The sequence below is a fragment of the Molossus molossus genome, unplaced genomic scaffold, assembly GCF_014108415.1.
Source record: "Molossus molossus isolate mMolMol1 unplaced genomic scaffold, mMolMol1.p scaffold_m16_p_8, whole genome shotgun sequence".
Lineage (NCBI taxonomy): Eukaryota > Metazoa > Chordata > Mammalia > Chiroptera > Molossidae > Molossus > Molossus molossus.
The window spans coordinates 101,052,043-101,071,238 of record NW_023425402.1 but is presented as its reverse complement, the minus strand read 5'-3'; the positions used below and the strand labels follow the sequence as shown (position 1 = coordinate 101,071,238).

Genomic DNA, 19,196 nt, shown 5'->3' with positions numbered 1-19,196 from the left:
TAAACATGATTTACTGGGAGCTAGTCAAATTTTCTATACAACAGTCTTATCCAGTTAAGCTACATTTCCTTGACGAGAAGGAAGCCACAACTTGCTTAGTCTGGCTTATTCACCCCCTCTGAGGAGGGGCTCACGTCCATCACACCCACACCCTTCGCTGTGTGAGAATGAGCTTTATTGTATGTATATGTATAATACATATGATATATAACATCTCTTTTGAAACATTACAGGTTTTCAATTTCTTTTGACTATATATACTATATAACTTTTAACTGGGTGGACATATATCTTTTTAAATCTTTCAAATTATATATATATGTATATGTATATATACTTTTGTAATTAAATTTGTTGGGGTAACATTGGTTAATAGGATCATATAGATTAACTATTTCTATCGACGAAGAAATTCCTTTTGATGGAATGAAATAGTTCCAAATCAGAGTTGTGTTTTATATTACACATGTAGGTGAACAAGACGAGGAAATTGAAGAACCTTCCTAAAATGTTCACTGTGGACAACCTTTACATACTATACCATGCATTGCGTTTAAACTGTATCGTGACATCAGCAATTCTGTCATGTATCTGTGCCACGAGTCACAGTGTATCTGAGGACCCGGTACCTCTCTCTTCCCTTGCAGGACCATGCAGCAGAAGTCGAAAGCAAAAGAGGGGAACTGCAGAGTCTGCAGGGGCACCTGGCGAAGCTGGGCGCTCTGGGCCGGGCCGAGGACCTTCACGCCCTCCAGGGCAAGGCGGAGGACTGCCTGCAGCTGTTCGAGGAGGCCAGCCAGGTGGTGGAGAGGCGGCAGCTTGCCCTGTCCCAGCTGGCCGAATTCCTGCAGCGGCGCACCTCTCTGTCCCAGGCGCTGCACCGGCTGAGGCAAACGGTGGAGGCGACCAGCAGTATGAATCGGAAGCAGACGGCTTTATTAGAAAAGGAGCTCACCGACGCCGTCCACAGCGTGAGAACGCTCGAGTCTGCTGCCATCAGTCTGGACGGCCTTCTCACCAAAGCCCAGTACCATCTGAGAGGTGGCGGTCCCGAGCACAGGACTTCCTGCAGGACCACGGCGGACCACCTCTGCGTGGAGTTAGATCGGATCCAGAACCTGCTGGGGACCAAGCAGAGCGAGGCGGACGCCCTGGCCGCACTGAGGAAAGCGTTCCGGGAGCAGAAGGAGGAGCTGCTGCAGAGCATCGAGGACATCGAGGACAGGACGGACAAAGAGCGCTTGAAGGAGCCTACGCGCCAGGCGCTTCAGCAGCGGTGAGGGACCCTGAAGCCGCAGGCTCAGCCACTTTCTCCTTGTTCTTGGATTAGCTCTTTTTATGTTTTCATTCTTTATCTTTATTGATTTTAGAGAGAGGAAGGGAGAGGGAGAGAGACAGAAACATCGATGAGAGAGAACATCGGTTGGCTGCCTCCTGCACGCCCCGTCCTGGGGATTTGGCCCACAACCTGGACATGTGCCCTGACCGGGAAAGGAGCCACACTGGCCAGGCTGGGATTAAGTCTTGTGCAATACTTAGATAGTACCGTACTTAGCAACTTCTCTTTTTTGTATTTGTAAGATAAAAGTAATGACTAATTTGACACGTAAGTCCTACAATTTATTCGTGTTCCTTAAGGATTTTCCTAAGGGCTATGTATAAGCCACTCTAAGATCTTATTTAGAATAGAGTAAGCATGTTGGGCGCCCTGTCTACTTGTAAGCACTTTTTAACTGATGGGAGAGGGACTTCTGTCCTGTAAGAGAAGGCAGGCAGAGGAGGCAGGGAGCCATTCAGCAGACTTGTGGTTCCGGTGGGAAATCTGGAGGAGTGCCCCCTGGTGGCTGCTAGCCCTCGGAAAAGGCTGCAGCAAACTGGTCCCTGGAGATTGAGTGACAGGAAGTGGACAGAAGATGGTGTAAAATAGTCACCTGGCAGAGAGGAAACGGAAATGATCCCTCTGGAGCTTGGTGAGGTGATAAGCTGCCATTTGAGATTTGTATTTATTCACTTAAAGTGAAATCAATCAGCTTGGCAGAGAGGTTCTCGCCAGGGCTTTTGCCTGTCTGCTTAGAGGTATGGAGAAGGCAGAGAAGGTTTAAGCCAAGATGGGGCTTAGCCAGGGGCAGTTATAGAGAAGGGGAGGGGTCAAGCATATTTTCCTGCAATAAATTGCTAGTACTGTAGCCTTCTTTGCAATCTTTTTTCCTTCTTGAGAGAACTTTCTCCCCACGCATGTTCTGAGAGTCGCTTTCTCTCCCCTTTTCTTCAGGGGGCAAACAGTTGAAAGGCACTTAGACCAAGGCATCCCTAACTTATAAGAATTATGTTGACACCGCCAATTTGTTCCCTTTTAATCGGAATCAAACATTGATTAACCATTGGTTCATTGACTCGTTATTCCAGAATTACACGCCTTGTGGGCAAGAAACTATGTGACTGGCTTAATAAACTTACATATGGAGTAAGACGTGGGAAGGACAGAGTGGCCTCCAGAGTAAAGACAGAATGATCGAGCCAAAGAGCAAAGGGCTCACCCAGGAGACAGTGGGAATGGTACCTCCTGGCCTCTCGGGGCAGCAGACAGACCCTAAAATTGCTGGAGAAGGAGGCCCAGGTTGAGTTCAAGAGTCTTTTACACACACAGTGCTGAACTCACCAGTATCACACAGAGGCTACCGAAAATGCTGCAATGAACCGATTGATTTCAGCTCTACTTAGGCTTCACTGCATGACCCTGGGCAATTCACCCCTCTTCTTGTAAAACAGTTAATGATGATATCTGCTCCTAGCCTCTGTGTTTTGGGGAATTAAATGGGATAATGCCTATAGAAAGGCAAGAAAGAAATGGTCAATGGCTGCCTATGTATGGCCACTTTTCACAAATACTCAAATATTAATATATCAGAGGGAAAAATGAATATTTTCTAATGGTAATCTTCAATAAAGCATGGAAGTAAAGTTTTTAAGATATAGGTTTTTGTACAGCTTAGTGATGCTATTTTTATTTTATGAAACAACTATGATCCTTAAATATTTTTACATGAATTAGACCTCATGACGAAATAATTTCATACCAATACCTTGCAATAAGTACTCACCTACTTCGCCTGCCGATCAGCCCTAGTTTGAAAAGTCTTACACCATCAAAAGATAGTAGGAGAATACAAATTAATGGAAGGTTGAAGGTGAATAGCGAGACTGACTTTAAATGTTTGCTGAGGTACACTCTGAAGTATGCAAAGCTCTCCTTAAAGCCTCTTTATCAGTCGGTAGACATTCATGCAATTGCTGTGGTACACACTTTTTAGCTCTACGTGTGTGTGCTTTATGGAGAGGAAATACTGTTCACTACCTTGAGTAAAACAGCATTTTCATTCACAGGTTGAGAGTCTTTAATCAGTTAGAAGATGAACTGAATTCTCACGAGCATGAACTATGTTGGTTGAAAGACAAAGCTAAGCAAATTGCTCAGAAAGATGTGGCCTTCGCTCCGGAAGTGGACAGGGAGGTAAATCTCTTGGAAGTCACCTGGGAGGATACCAAAAAACTGATTCATGAAAAGTAAGTCAGAAACATCTCAGTTTTTGTTTTTAACGTCTCCCTATTTTGTGCCCTTGGGCCATTGCCTGTTGATATTCATGGGCGTGATCAGGAATTGAGTACCTTTTGCCATCTTTAGTATTCTGTGTCTTTCAGCAACACTGAAATGTGGTCCTACAGAAGTTGATTGAGGAAGTTGCCTTGAGAGGACAATTACGTGTGAAATTCAATGTTTAAGGAAGTTGCCTTGAGAGGACAATTACATGTGAAATTCAATGTTTAAAAATTGTCAGGTTACTTAAATGCTACCATGAGAGTCTTAACTTCCGGTTTCCTTTTCATTCTGTTTTGTTGTACTTGTTTGTAGCTGAGGTATGATAGACACAAAGTAAAATTCACCCTTTTAAATGTACACCCTTAACCTGTATGACAAACACATGCAGTTGTATAACTATCATACCTATCAAATTTCCTATTAGCGGTACCACCACCTGGGAACATTTCTCATCGCACTGTAGTCAGTCCCTCCTCTCAATCCCAATTCCTGGCAGCCATCAATCAGTTTTCTGTCTCCACAGTAATTTCTTTTTGAAAATCACATATAAGTGAATTCTTTCCAGTTGGATCATTATAAATAACGCATTTATAAACATTCATGTTCAAGTCTGTGTGTGTGTGTATAAGTTTTTATTTTATTTGGGTAAATACTTAAAAGTGAAATGCTAGGTTTTCTGGTATGTGTTTAACTTTGTAAGAAATTGACAAAGTAGTTGTACCATTTTGCGTTTGTACAAGCTATGTGTGACCGTCCCAATGGTTTTACATCATTTTCAGCACTCGATGTTACCGAGTTTGTATCTGTTTGCCTGTTTCACATTATAATAGATGTGTAGAGATATTTCATTGTGTTTTTAATTTCTATTTTCCTGATGACTAATGATATTGAGCGTGTTTTGAGCTGTTATTTGCCATCTATATATCTTGTTCAAATTGGACAAATTGGCCTGTTCAAATTGCCAATTTTCTGGATCTTTGTTTTCTTTTTATTGAAGTCATTTTGTATCAATAGAATCACAATCAAAATCCCAGCAGAATATTTTGTAGGAATGACAGGCTGATTCTAAAATTTATATGTAAATCAAAAGACCTAGAACCGTACAATTTTGAGAAAGAACTGGAAAACTCACACTACCTGGTTTCAGTGTGGTGTTGGCTAAAGGGTGAACATAAAGACCAATGAAACACATGGACTAAAATAGACCCACACAGACATGGTCAATTGATTTTTGACAAAGGCAATTTGATGGAGAAAGAATAGTCTTTTCAATAAATATTCCTAAAATAATTGGTTATCTATATGAATTAAAAAATATCTTGCATGACATAAAAAGGTCTTTTAAACAAAATTGAGAGCACATTATATACTGTAGACAATTAATGTGGGCTTTTGTTAATGAACCCATGTTGCATAAACATCATCCTAATCTGTGTTTTATTAGAGGTTGTACAGTATTCAACTATAAAAATATATCAATATTTATTCAATTATTGGCCTTTTTAAACATTTCAGCTATTTCCATATTTTCTCCTATTATACGTAATGGTGTAAAAAATATAATTTTACCTAAATATTACAGTACATCATTTCCTTTGGGAAAAGTCCCTAGAAGTATAATTGCTTGTTCAAAGGCATTTGAGTCCTGTAAACAAAAACCATCTTCTTACTTTGATCATTTTCAGGGGATTCATATTCAATGAAAATTTGAGTGTTTGAAATGGAAAAGGAAACCTCATATGTATTTTAATTATTGAGCAGTGTTTTTTTGTTTTATTTTGCTTCCCCTCAACATATACCATTATGAATAATTAAATCATGGAACTTTTAAAAAAAATTTGGTGATATCTACACAAGTTTGCATTATCCAGTATAAACATATATTGCATCTTTGCTTGAGATCACAGATTTTGTTTTAATGGCTTCTTCATTCATGAGGATTTTTTGGACGTTAGAGTTAAGTAAGATTGACCAGAACTCTTTTGACTCAGCAAGTGTAGACATGGTTTCTCTTGATCCCAGCATCCATCTGTTAATTTGTATGTATTCATCAGGTCCAGTCATAGAGAGCTCTTCCCTTCCCTGATACATGACAATAAATGATGTCTTTTCTTTGATCATTGCAGCCAGGGTCAATGCTGTGGGCTTATTGACTTAATGAGAGAATATCAGAACTTGAAGTCAGCTGTCTCTAAAGTTCTAGAAAATGCCATCAATGTGATGATAACCAGAACTACAATAAAAGATGAGGAGGATCTTAAATGGGCTTTATCCAAGGTAAGAATTCAAAATGTTTTTATTTTAGTAAAACACTTAAGTAGACCTGACTTTTTTTTTTTTTTAACTCATAATGCATTCACTACACAAATCTTGTCAGTACAGTTAGATGTAGAAAATTCATGCTAATGAGCTCAGCTTTTTAAAAGAGTGCTGATATCCTAGGATTCTAGCAATTCAAGAAAATTATATTATACATATTTGTATAGTTTATTAATATCCTTAGTTTCTGCATCAAGTCATCCATGAGTTAAATTTCTTAGAGGTAAATAATTTTAAACGTGTATCATTGATGATTTTATTAATTAAGGAAACATTTATGTTCACAGCATGAAACTGCCAGGAACGAAATGAGTAATAAGCAGAAAGAACTGGGTAACTTTACCACTAAAGGAAAACAGTTGTTATCTGAGCTGAAAAAAATTCACAGTACGGATTACAACCTGGTGAAAACAGACATGGAGAGCACTGTGGACAGATGGCTGGATGTAAGCTCCTCGCCTGGGATTCTACGAATAATTTAAATATTTACATTTATGAATCTCTTTTAGGGGCAAAAGGTTATTGAACAAAGTGAATTCCATTTTTTAACTTTTAATGCAAATATGATATTCTGAAGAAGAATTGTGTTCACATAAAGTTGAGAGACAGTAAAAAACATATTTGCTTTATTTTGTTAAAACTTATTGGCAGGTTTTTTAGAATTTTACTTTGCAGCTTCAGTTGTAACAAATTTATAACTCTGACTTCTCAAAACTCTGGGATTATAAATAAAAATAAAACAATGATTTATAAACAGCCTACAGACTATTAAACCACACTGTATAATAATTTAAAGTAAGGCTATTTTGCATTGAAAAACATTGGCCTTGTAGTTCACATCTTTGGGTTTTAGTTCTTGCTCTGTTATTGGCTGTGATCACAGGACAAGTCACTTGATCTCGCTGGGACTCTGTATCTCAATCCATGCATATTTTACATTGTTTTCCAGATCAAGAAATCCAGTGATTCTGTTGAACCCCTATTGTCAATATGTAGGCTCAGAAGTTAAATCTATTGTGGGTTCCCTTACTTAAGTTAAATTACTTAAGTTAGACATTGATATTTGCGTACCATAATCAAATAATTTGTGGACTTCAGAAAACCTTATATTCCTTCACTTTTAAAAGGAAATTCTTATTATGGAAAGAATATTAAGCAATAATACTGTAAGCAGACATAGTTGGTTAATCTCCTATATATTTGCTTATTCTATAAATATGTTCAAGTCTAATTATGCCCATTTTTATATATCAGCATTACAAATAAAAAAACTTGTGTTATTTTCAAAAACAAATACAACACTGCCCTATATGGACCCCTATCCTATAGAATTCAACCTTAGGGTGCGTTATATTATAATAGACCTATTGCGGTTAGTTTTCCAATTTATAAATAAAAGTCAAATATCCCAGAAATTGAATCAACTCTTCCAATGACAGAAACAATTTATGTAATAACATTTACATAAGTTGAGTTTGATGCACTAGTCAGATTACAATAATTTTTGTAAAACTTTGCTTTTTGGTCAGAATATAATTTTCTGATTAAGAAAGCATTGCCATTTTAAGTATATTGGTGGGGCAAGAAGCTTTTTTGTTTTATTAATTTACTTTTGTTACAGTTGTTTCTTCTTTCTCCCCACAAACAGCCTCCTCCCTATCCAGCCCCTCACCAAACATTGTTGTCTATGTCCATTGGTTGTGCGTACATGCATATAAGTTCTTTGATTTGCCTCCTCCCTCCCCCCTGCCCCTCTCCTCTGAGGTTTGTCAGTCTGAACCATGCTCTTTTCTATCTCTCTGGGTCTGTTTTGTTCATCAGCTTTTTTTTGTTCTTCACTATATTCCACAAATAAGTGAGATCATGTGGTATTTGTCTTTCTCTGATTGGCTTATTTCGCTTAGCATAATACTCTCCAGGTCCTTCCATGTCATCTTAGAAAACAAGAGATCATTCTTTCTTACAGCTGCATAGTATTCCACTGTGTACATGTACCACAGCTTTTTTATCCACTCGCAAGGAGATTTTTTTTTTTTAAGCCTCAGACTATTAATGAAATGATTTCCTTTTTCTATTTCAGGTATCAGAGAGAATTGAGGAAAACATGGATAGGCTCAGGGTAAGCCTGTCCCTTTGGGCTGATGTTCTTTCAAGTAAGGACGAGATTGAAGGGTGGTCCAACAGCTCTGTCCCACAGCTGGCTGAGAGCATCCGCAACCTGGACAACAGCCTCAGAACAGAGGAATTCCTCAAAGAATTTGAGGTACATTAACTACAGTTTCTTATGTGAGCTTGTGGTGTAGCACTGACCAGAATAAAAAAAAATTGGTGTCCTTTTTTCAAAGTTTCCAAAGTTCATCCTTCCCTTTGAGACACATATGAGTGCAATAAAACTCTTAACTATCTTTTGCTATTTACTTGAAAGTAAACCTATAATTTTTTTTCATTCATCTGAGAATATGGGATCTTCCTACTGGAAAGCCAAACTGAAAGTGTTTGTAATTCGGTAATATTTAGTACCTATTTTTTCTTCATTTCAATAAAATGTTTCCTGAGCAATTACCCTACACTGAACACACTCTAGGCGCTGGGTTCTCCACTTCCTTTTCAGGAAAGGAAGGCAGTGGAGATTGGGGTGTCACAGGTCACAGAAAATGGCCTTTTTAAGGTCCAGTCACCAATTTATTTTAACCTCTTTTTATTCCCATTTTTCACATTCATTTCTTCCTTCACCCATCACATTCTTGAGGAGCACCTAAAGTATGCCAGGCACTGTTTTAGACTGGCACTGTAATAGTGAGTCAGACAAGTCTCTGCCCTCACGGTGTCTGCACTGTGTACATTACAATATGTGTTATGTGCAAAACGTCAAGTAGTAGTTAGGCTATGATGAAAGTGAAATATGGTGAAGGGAGTTAGAGTGACAGAGATAACTTCTTTCACAAAGCTTGTAAGTGACCGTGTTGGTGAGGACAGGAACTGTGGACCGTTGTATGCTTTGGGTGCCTGTACCTGGCATACCTGTGGAACATGACAGATACGTGAATGAATGACTGCAGTCTGAAAAAAATGTATTGTTAAATCACCTGTATTATGTACCTAAGTTATTCAGCTGTGTTTGACCCAAAGAACATTCTAGAGAGTATTCCTATTTCTAAGGGTAAACAGAACTAGAGGAAATTATTCAGACTGAAAGTACAGTCAGGGGCCTGGCTGGTGTGACCCAGTTGATTGGAGTGCTGTCCCATTCACCAGAAGGTCACGGGTTTGATTCCTGGTCAGGGCACATATCTAATGCATAGGAAAGGCAACTGATGAATGTTTCTCTCTCACATCAATTTAAAAAATAAATAAAAATAAAAATATGGTCAGGGAAGGGATTCCACAGTCCCTTTAGTTACCTTGGATATTAACTTTCCGCCGCAGCTCAAACTGGATACACATGTGCGGAAAGAGGGCTTATCCCTGCTCACAAGAGTCAATGATTGTATTTTCAGAAAATGTGCGAGCCAGTGTTAAACACAGCCATTATTAAATACTTAATTGTAAACAAATTACAATTAAATTCACTGTATTTAAAAATGAAGGTCGTGAACACTCCAAACTCAGAACTTCCTAGCTGTTACCCTCACAAGGCAGTCAGCGGGGCTCTGGAGCTCACCCTGACCGCAGGGCATGTGGCAACACTGTGAAAGGGGCACTGCTGTGGCACCCCTCCAGCTCCATCTGCAGCGACATGGTGTTGTGACTCCAGTGGTGGCAAGTGCTGCAAACCAGGGCCTTTCTGTTGGAGGGCCAGTCGTTAAACCCATACGCAGTGCACTCCCACCGATGACCTCTGGGCCAGGGAGCCAGCGGGTATCAGCCCGCATCCTTAGGTCCAGGTTCAGTTCTCACAGAGATGCTACTATGTGGCCGCCTGTGGCACACTAGCTAATACAGGCAGGGAGCTGGACTCAGCCCCAGGCCTGAGAATGTCACTGCTGTCGGGGAACAGGGAGGGACACAGATGTTAGATGTGATGCCTTCATGGTCCAGCCTGCTCTGGAAAAGGCCGGCGGGCCTGACAGTCCATTCGTCACACCTGACTGGGTAAGGAATTACTCTCTGGATTGAAGGCATCAGGGGGAGTGTTAGTGTCCACAAAGCACCAAGGTACAATGTTGAACTGTTCCTTTGTGGGCTCAAATAACTAATGACGGTTATAAGTCTCTAATTTGTTCAGTAACAATTCTATGGTTATTTATTCTTTTTTCTTTTTGTGTTGTTAATGTCAGTGTTGGTGCAAAAAAAAAAACAAACAAACAAAAAAACCAAGGCAAAATGTTAGACCTCAGTCTCCTAATTAACCTAATTTCTCTTTGAACATCTTTTAAATTTTTATTGGAAAGGTTTCTTGTGTATTACATATAGCCGTTGAAATGCTTCTTCAAAAGTTCAACGCTGCCATAGTAACCAGTGATATCAATGCTAATGAACACATGACGGTTAGCTTTTAAAATTCCCCACTGACTCAAGACTTGTGGTTAATGTTTAATTTTTTCCAGGAGCATTTTTTTCCCCAATAAAAGAGAGTGGGAAGGAAGAAAGTTCCGTCTACTCCCTCATATCCCAAGTGAAAGGGGATGGGGACATTTTTCCACATTCATAAATAATGACAATGATCAGAAAATGAAAGAGATTTTTTTTTTACCCTGGCATAGAGTTGGGACATTTGGATAGTTAACTGTTGCTATTGCTAAGTGCCAGAGATAACATGCGAGTGTTTGGATTAGTTATGCTTTCCTCTTTGTCTTCTATCTTGGCAGTCTGAACTGAAAAACAAAGCGTCGAAATTGGAAGAACTTCATTCTAAAGTTAATGATCTAAAAGAATTAACTAAAAACCCGGAAACACCACCAGACCTTCAGGTAAGCGCTCGGGCGGGTTTGTATTAACTGCTCTCTGCTAGACCATCTCAAAAGAGTATTTCTATTTTTTATGTGTTTATATACAAAAGGGCATATGGTTTGACTGTTTGGAGTGGCCTCCAAAGTCATCGGGGGTGAAAGCCAGAGTGTGACCGCTGGCCCAGGGTGACTCATAGGAGAAAAGGAGAGAAGAGCACCCATGTGCGACATCTCAGGCTGAGAAAGCTTTCTGGGGGTGGCAGGCCTCAGTGACAAGAAGCGAAAGAGATGCCCACAGGCGGCAGAGGGAGAAAGTGAAGAGCAGAGACAAGTGCATACCTGCGTCTAGGGTACTTCACTGGGAGGTCACAGAACTGAGGGGGCCTCAGAAAAAACCCACAGATTAAACGTGTGGGAGGAGAGGCTGTGAAATACCGCCAGGTCCAGAGAGCACAGATGCCTGTTCCCTCCCCCACCTCCTACCTGTCCAAACCTGCAGGGGTCTGAGCTGTGCGAGGTGGAGGAACAGCAAGAAAAAAGGAAGAGACCAGGAGAGGCGCTTGCTCCCTCTCCCCTGTGGGTCTCCTGCGTGCAGCAAGTCTGAGCTGGGCAGGAAAAAAGTCGTAACCTTCGGTTAACTTTGAGTCCAGAGTTCTGATTATTAAATGGTCCTGGGCATTTCAGTTGTGGAATTGAAACTGTTTGCAATTTACCATGATTATAAATTATTTTATTATCTGTGGGGCCAGAGGAACCAAAGGCCCTCCTAAAATAAATCATCCCGGGGCAGAGAACTCGCCTCCCTGAATAGGTTAAGGTAGGAGACAGAAAGGAAAGCGCTTTAGGATGAAATCCTGTGGTGGATTTGTCTAGCTCTGTGTTTGAAATGTGATCACGTGTATTCCCAGGGACCTCAGGCTGCCACTTGTACATCCCATGTCGACTGTAATCCTTACTCTGCCCGTTTTCCCATCACTTACGATCTTTGGCATCTTGTACCCACGGATTTTCCTCTTTAGAAACATTGCATGAACATCCATGGTTAGGCCTCTGTGGTTTGTTTTGTTTTTTTATGATTAAGCCACACATCCATGGAATTCCCAGTAAACAAGTACCGGGTTTTCACAGCTTTTAATGAAATCTTACTTTATGTTTAGTTTATAGAAGCAGACCTAAGGCAGAAACTGGAGCACGCCAGAGAAGTCACTGAAGAGGCCAAAGGAACCTTGAAAGAGTTCAGGGCTCAGCGTACAGAGGTGGAGACATTTATCAGCGACATAACAACCTGGCTGACGACACTCGAAGAATCCTTGGTGAACTGTGCCCAGACCGAGACCTGTGAGGGGTTGAGAAAAGTGAAGGTAGGTAGCAAACTCTCACTAAGTATACACTTCAGTGGGGATATTAGTTCTCCTGCTTTGTGGTGACTATACTCAAAATCCAACCTCTGCTCTCAATTATCATATTACACAAGGGTAAAGAACTGAATGCAAAATGAATGACCTAAAAACAGAAAGCATGTTTTGCTATAGGTCCTGCTCATAAGCTATTATTATTATTATTATTATTATTATTATTATTATTATTAAAAGGATGTCATCTATAGAAGCGTTTGTATGTCCATGAATTTTCAAACTTGAATGCCAAATAGTTTGTCTTTACTTAATTATTTTTATTGGTTAGTATGACTGCTTTTATCTAGAGAAGAATATATATTTTTAATTGAGAAAATATCCCACTATTATGTCATTGTGCCCATTTTTTATAGATGACGTTCCTGATCAATTCTCTATAAAGCTTGTGAGTTGAATTGACTTTTCAACAAAAATGATCTGTTGTGTTTTAGCACATTTCTTTTCTTACTTCACTTGAGACTAAGGACATATGTTTTAAAATTAACTACTGTGACCCTTGTGACCCACTGAAGAATGTGAATTGGAGAGAGTGATTCCATTAATATTTTCTAATCAACTGACTAAACCCAAGCTCATGGCTGGAATCCATAAGGGTCTATTCAATTTGTTTAAAATCCTGCACTCTAACTCAAGTCCTAGCTACCTCTCAACAGCTGTTTGCAGTTGTTCCCAAGGAGAACTGGGTAAAAGTCTCAAAGAATCAACACAGATACCACAAATACTCAAAAAAACAATCCCACAAAAAAGTATACGTTAGTGCGTAGATTTTGATAGCATCAGTTTACCAAGAATGTCATGGAGCAGAATGGATTATTTGCTTGTGTGTGCTCAACATCCTTCATGGCACACTTTCATTCTGTAGGAAATGCAAAAAGAACTCCAAAGTCAGCAAAGCAACATCAGCTCCACCCAAGAAAACCTCAACAGCTTGTGCCGCCAGTACCACTCGGCCGAGCTCGAGCGCCTGGGCGGTGCGCTGACCGGCCTGACTCGGCGACACGAGGTGGTCCACCAGCTGTGCTCCAGAACTCAGGCCGGCCTGCAGGATTCTCTGGAGAAACACTTCCATGGTGAGCTGGGACGGGCCCTGGCATGAATAGTCTGTTTGCGAGAAAGAATCCCAACCAAATGCTGCGTGGAAACTGCCAGCAAACATTTGCACAACTTCCCAGAAGGCGATCATGTTGAAGTCATTTGTGCGTTGCGGTTTGGGCAGTAGACGTATGATGCTTGTGCTCTCACCAGGAGCTGAGCTCCTCCTCTTCCCCCTGGGAAAGCAGGGGCCCACCGTTTGGATGATTCTGAATTGCATCTGGGTTTTTGACACAGAGCTCGTTTGTGTGGAAAGTGACTTCCACTGCTATGATGAGGTGTGTGAACGTGGCTATTAGGAGCGAGCAGGAAACAGCAGCCGCCAGGAGTTCAGGAAAGTGCCAGGCCTGGCTGTGTGCCTGACTCGGTTTCCCCCACGGCATGTCTGTGCGTCGATGCAGACACATAATCACGCTCAAGTCAGCTTGGCGGAAAGAGGAGATTTCTCCTTGGGCCACGGAAATGGCTTTAACACCCCTAAAGCGTTCCTCTCCATCATCAGGCAATTAATTCTTTTTCTTTACCAAAAGAAAGAATTCCTCTTACGTAAGAGGAAATCAGACATGTAAGGAATATACACGCCTCTTCTCAGATAATTTCTCAGCTCTAGCATGAGCAGCCACGGCTATGGATACGCTGGGTCATAGTCTGTATGGTCCTTACGTTCTGTCCGGAATACTTTGTAAGGCAGGATGCAGTGCACTGAGGGCCAGAATGAACCCATGGTAGTAATCCTGGAAGCTCATTCAATCTTTTGGATGCATTTCTCACTTTTGTTACTTTCCAAAGAGTCCCTGCAGGAATTCCAAGAATGGTTTGCTGGAGTAAAAGCAGCGGCCAAAGAGTCATCAGACAGAACCGGTGACAGCAAAGTCCTAGAGGCCAAGCTCCGCGACCTGCAGGTACGGACGCTGACGTCGCCTTTTCTTCTTCCCCACACTGCACTCGGGGGCCTTCCCGTCAGACCTAAGTCATCCCTGTCCCCCGATCTTTCAAATTTATTCAGACTTTTCTTGTTCCTCATCAGAATTAGATTTCTTGATAAGGAAATAGGCAATATGGAAAGTAAGTTGAAAGAATAAATGAGAGCTATAAAATTTCCAGATCCTGTTCTTCTCTCTTTGAGCCTATTGACTAATCTTTGGAATTCACTCACAACTAAACCTGATTTTAATTTCTAAAGCAGTAAAAGCATAAATGGGTCTATCGATTTTACGTCACTGTCATGGAGGAGTTTTAAAAAGAAGACATCACCCTGGCCAGTTTGAGCAATGCTCAGCGGTTAGAGCATTGGCCTGCGGTCCAGAGAGACCCGGGTTCGGTTCCCGCTAAGGGCATGTACCTCGGTTGCAGTTTGTCCCCGGCCCTGGTTGGGTCATGCGGGTGGCAACCACTCGATGTGTCCCTTTCACATCGATGTTTCTCTTTCTCTCTCTCTCCCTCCCACTCTATCTGAACAAAATATTGAAAAATATCCTTGGGTGAGCATAAAAAAAAGAAGACATCACTTGTGTTTTTTAACAGTCTGTGGTCTAGATTTGGAGCTTAAATATATTCAAATTAAAGCAATGTAGATTATAAATTATATAGGTTTTACTGATTATGAAAAATGTATTAATTCAGGAAAGAGAAAGTCATTGCGAAGTAGAGGATATAATTGACAGAAGAGTAGGTTTCTACTGAGTTTGGGCTAAGGTTTTTAGGCAGCTAACATGAGAAAGCACTGTGTTAAGAATTGTAAAGATAATTTTTAAAAGTTAATGGGGCCCTGGCCAGTTTGGCTCAGTGGTAGAGCATCGGCCCAAGGACCAGATTCTGGTCAAGGGCACATACCTCAGTTGCAGTTCGTCCATGGCCCTGGTCGGGGTTGTGCGGGAGGTAACCAATTGATGTGTCTCTCTCACATCGATGTTTCTCTCTCTCTCACTCTCTCCCTCCCTCCCACTCTAGCTAAAGATAAAAATAGAAAAAAGTTTCCTCAGGTGAGGATTAGAACAAAACAATGTTAATGGGAACATTTTTGTGGCCTAATGGCGATGATGATTACGTACCTAACTCATTAGCTGTCAGGATAGGCAGGTTATCACACAGGAAACTAGCTGTGCAGGAGGCAGGGCAAATGCAGATGTGGAATCGTCCCCTTTCTGGCTGGAGATGCAGTGGAGCCCCACAGGGAAAAGTCTGAGTACCGATGGCAAATGCCACCCTGGAGCTCAGGGACGAGGGAAGACTAGAACAGAGGTCTGGGTCCCTTTGCTGAAGCCACGCCCATACATATGGTCTTCCAAAGAAGAGGTGCATACCAAGAAAAGAAGGGAACTGAAGTCAGGACATTGTGAGCTGAGCAGACCAGAGCGGGAGGTGGAGTGGAGGCAGTCAGCCAGTTAGAAGATCTCACACTAACCATGTGAGGAGGTGCAGCCCGGACAAGGGTGGGGCAGTGAGGAAGGGACAGACCTAGAACAAGACCTTGATAAGAACATCCTCCTCCCGGGTTGACATTATTCCCAGTTTGTCCTCAGCGGCTCCAGTGACTTGCCGGCCCGTCTTCAGTTATGAGTCTTGACTCTATCCAATTGCATACATCATTCTCCTGAGGCCTTGCCAAAGACGTTGTTTCCTTGGCCTCTGTCTGTCTTCCCATGCTCTACGATCTCCGCTTGGAATTGTAATCCATGCTCCTAGGCACCAGGGTCTCTGAATCATGCAAATGTTTTACATTACTTTATGTCTTGAAACAGAATATTTTGGACTCAGTCGGTGATGGGCAGAGCAAGCTCGATGCTGTGACGCAGGAAGGACAAACCCTGTACGCGTACCTGCCCAAACAGACGGTCGTCAGCATTCAGGAGCAGGTCACCAAGGCTAACGAGGAGTTCCAAGCATTTCTGAAACAGTGCCTCCAGGACAAGCAGGCTCTGCAGGACTGTGCTTTGGAACTTGGGAGGTAGGCTCTTTGGGTGCAGGTGGACTTCCTCATACCCAGAATTTTCAATGACTTTCAAAGCCATTGTGAATCACCAAATCTTTGAAATTGTGAGTTTACGTTTTAGAGCTTTGACCTGAATTACAAACCCATACTAGAATAATAGTGGACTGTTGGACCTATGAGGACATCATTTGCTTTTATTTTCTACAGAGAAAATAAGGGAATTATATATAAATGTAATTTCTGTGAATGACATGAATTCATGTTTTTCTTGTTTTGTTGTTGTTGTTTGTTTGGCTAACTCAAGATATTGGAGCTTTGATATCCAGACTTCCGATTATCCAAGTCTTTTCCTTGTGTCTACTTCTGCTGGGTTGGAGTCATGGCAGAAAACACTGAATTTATGTGAAGTGAGATGCCAGTCAGGAAGCTAGGTCAACATGGGTAAATGTGAAATTAGAAAGGGGGAATAAAAACCTTGTTACTAGGGGAAGAATAGATGTCAGTATAATCAAAATGCCTTTCTGGTGTTAGAGTAATTTGCCTGACCCTTGTCCAGATCTCTCAGAAAACGTACACTGTTTTCAAAACTTACAGCCCTTGTGCTCTTTTGCCATATTAAGTCCCCTAAGATACAAAGGCACAGGGAAGACTTCCCTTTTTCTCACGGGGCTTCTGCAGCCTCCCTTATCCATGGGCCCCAATTCAGGATCTTTGTAGTAACACCCAAAGAGTCAAATGCACATTGCAAGGGAACGTGATCTTGCTGATAATTGCCACCTACAATTACCAGGTAATCAATGCAGCAAGATAGGGTGATTCATTTTTTCCTGGATTGCAAGAGAAATTTTTGTGATTTGTCATTTGTCATTGAAATAAGGGATCACTTGAAAGAGCTTATTATTGAGTTTTCTTCTTCTTGAAAATCCATGAGATCTGAATTGTCATGACATTGTGTCCTCAGATATTAGAATTTATGTATTAGAATGAGAACATAAGAATTTCTTTATGGGATTTTTCTTTTCTTTAGCTTTGAGGATCAGCACAGAAAACTGAACTTATGGATCCAAGAAATGAATGAGAGGTTAAGCTCAGAAGACTCAGGAGAGAGTAAACAGCACATTCCTGAGAAGAAAAACGAAGTCCATAGAGTTGAAATGTTTCTGGGTGAACTACTGGCCGCCAGGTATGGTGCAGAAATGGATTAGGTCCTTTTCCGACTGTTTGGTTGGTTGGTTATTTGGTTTGGTTGTTAGTGGGTGGGTTGGTTGGTTAGTTGGTGGTTGTGTTTGTTTCCATCCCAGAATGTCTAGAATACAAATGATTGTGCAGTGTTTTCTGCAGCAGTGTGATACTCTGGAGAGAGCATGGTGTGGAGGTAAGGGGCTGGTCTGCATCTTTGTTCCACCTCCCTTTGCTCAACGCATTGGACCGGACACTCATTTCCTGTATTTTTTTATAATAGCTTTTAAGCATTGTGGTGATGATGATGATGATGGTGATGATGGTGATGGTGATGATGGTGATGATGGTGATGATATACTTTCTTCTCAGAGATTATTATAGGGATGTAAGGTGATTAAAAGATACTCTTAATTTACAAAAATAATGCTGTAGATCCCAATTTCCAGATCTTCTTTATACACTTCAGCCTTGGATCTCATTTTCAATTCACCCCATCCTCACAATATTCTCTGTAAAACAGGAGGCTTGCTCTTTGAGTCTGGGTGTTTTGGAGGTTTCTCTTCTCTACCGCAGTTTTGTCTCTTTATTGCTCCCCACCTGAGTACATGACTCCAACTTCCTTCTCAGGTCCAGTTTTCGGGCCTGACTCTCAGGACATTGTGTCCTAAGTTCATTCTTCACTCCTGGTATTTCTGGTTGTCTCATTGTAAGTCTTCCCTTGGAAGACGGAGCACTTCCATCAGGGGAGTGCACTTTGGCCCAACACACCTTCGTTATCCTCTGAAAGCGTAGATACCCTCACCTGTGAAGCAGTGAAGGCTAGCACCCCGCTGGCTTCATTAGACAAATCAGCAGCAGCAAGCGGCTGAGTAAAGACCGCCTCATTCAGCTGACCCATCCCTTTCCAGAGTCCTCTTATTGGTCAAGCCTGCTGAGTGTTCCTAGTCTTGAGAAACGAACATGCAAATAAATACACAACCCGAACCCACGTTGGCAACTATTGTTGGTGTGCTAGCTTGGTGACTATTGTAAGATTTCCCTGGGATGCTTTGGCCTCGTCTCTGTGAGCCCCCACCATGGCGTGAACACTTTGTTGACTGTATACACCTGTCCCCTACAACGCGTTCCTCAAGGCCAGAGACCATCAGGTCTTTATCATCTATATGTTCCCATTGTCTAGTGTGGTGTCAGAAAAAATAGAAAACATGCTGAATTAACAGAATGATAGCATCATTCTAAGTATATCACTTTCTGAAAGTTACATGGCGCTTTTTTGCTTTTAAAATCTTGATTCTTGCCCTGGCCGTTGCTCAGTGGTTAGAGCATCAGCCCGCGGATCGAGCAGTCTCGGATTCGGTTCCCGCTAAGGGCACGAACCTCCATTGCAGTTCATCCCGGACCTGGTTGGGGTTGTGTGGGTGGCAATCAATCGATGTGTCTCTCTCACGTCGATGTTTCTCTCTCTCTCTCTCTCTCTCTTCCTCCTTCTCTCCTTCCCATTCTATCTGAAGATAAATGAAAAAAAAAAAAAAAAATCCTCCGGTGAGGAAAAAAAAATTTTAAATCTTGACTCTTGTCTAGATACAATATAACATGACCAGACCGACATCTCTTCTCCTTCCAAACTTTAAAAATAACTTGGCATATCCTCCTTGAGCTGTTACTTTCTGACAGTCCATCAGCAGAAGCTCTGAGTCCTGAGTGTGTCTCTCCCAGGTTCCCCTCACTGGCTCCTTCTCCAGACGGTCTCGGTGCTGGGCACCCACGTG

The 19,196-nt window shown here is 41.6% G+C and overlaps 1 protein-coding gene across 1 annotated transcript in view; it reads left to right on the top strand.

Annotated features, from left to right (window-relative positions):
- Positions 1–19,196, top strand: part of SYNE1 (spectrin repeat containing nuclear envelope protein 1) — a 409,429-nt gene that overhangs the window by 166,282 nt on the left and 223,951 nt on the right. The window contains exons 39-49 of the mRNA XM_036249358.1: positions 648–1,276; positions 3,385–3,564; positions 5,725–5,875; positions 6,205–6,363; positions 7,998–8,180; positions 10,726–10,827; positions 11,964–12,167; positions 13,084–13,291; positions 14,103–14,215; positions 16,055–16,260; positions 17,273–17,428. Coding sequence (XP_036105251.1) covers positions 648–1,276; positions 3,385–3,564; positions 5,725–5,875; positions 6,205–6,363; positions 7,998–8,180; positions 10,726–10,827; positions 11,964–12,167; positions 13,084–13,291; positions 14,103–14,215; positions 16,055–16,260; positions 17,273–17,428 — 2,291 coding nt within the window. The remainder of the gene's footprint in view (positions 1–647; positions 1,277–3,384; positions 3,565–5,724; positions 5,876–6,204; positions 6,364–7,997; positions 8,181–10,725; positions 10,828–11,963; positions 12,168–13,083; positions 13,292–14,102; positions 14,216–16,054; positions 16,261–17,272; positions 17,429–19,196) is intronic.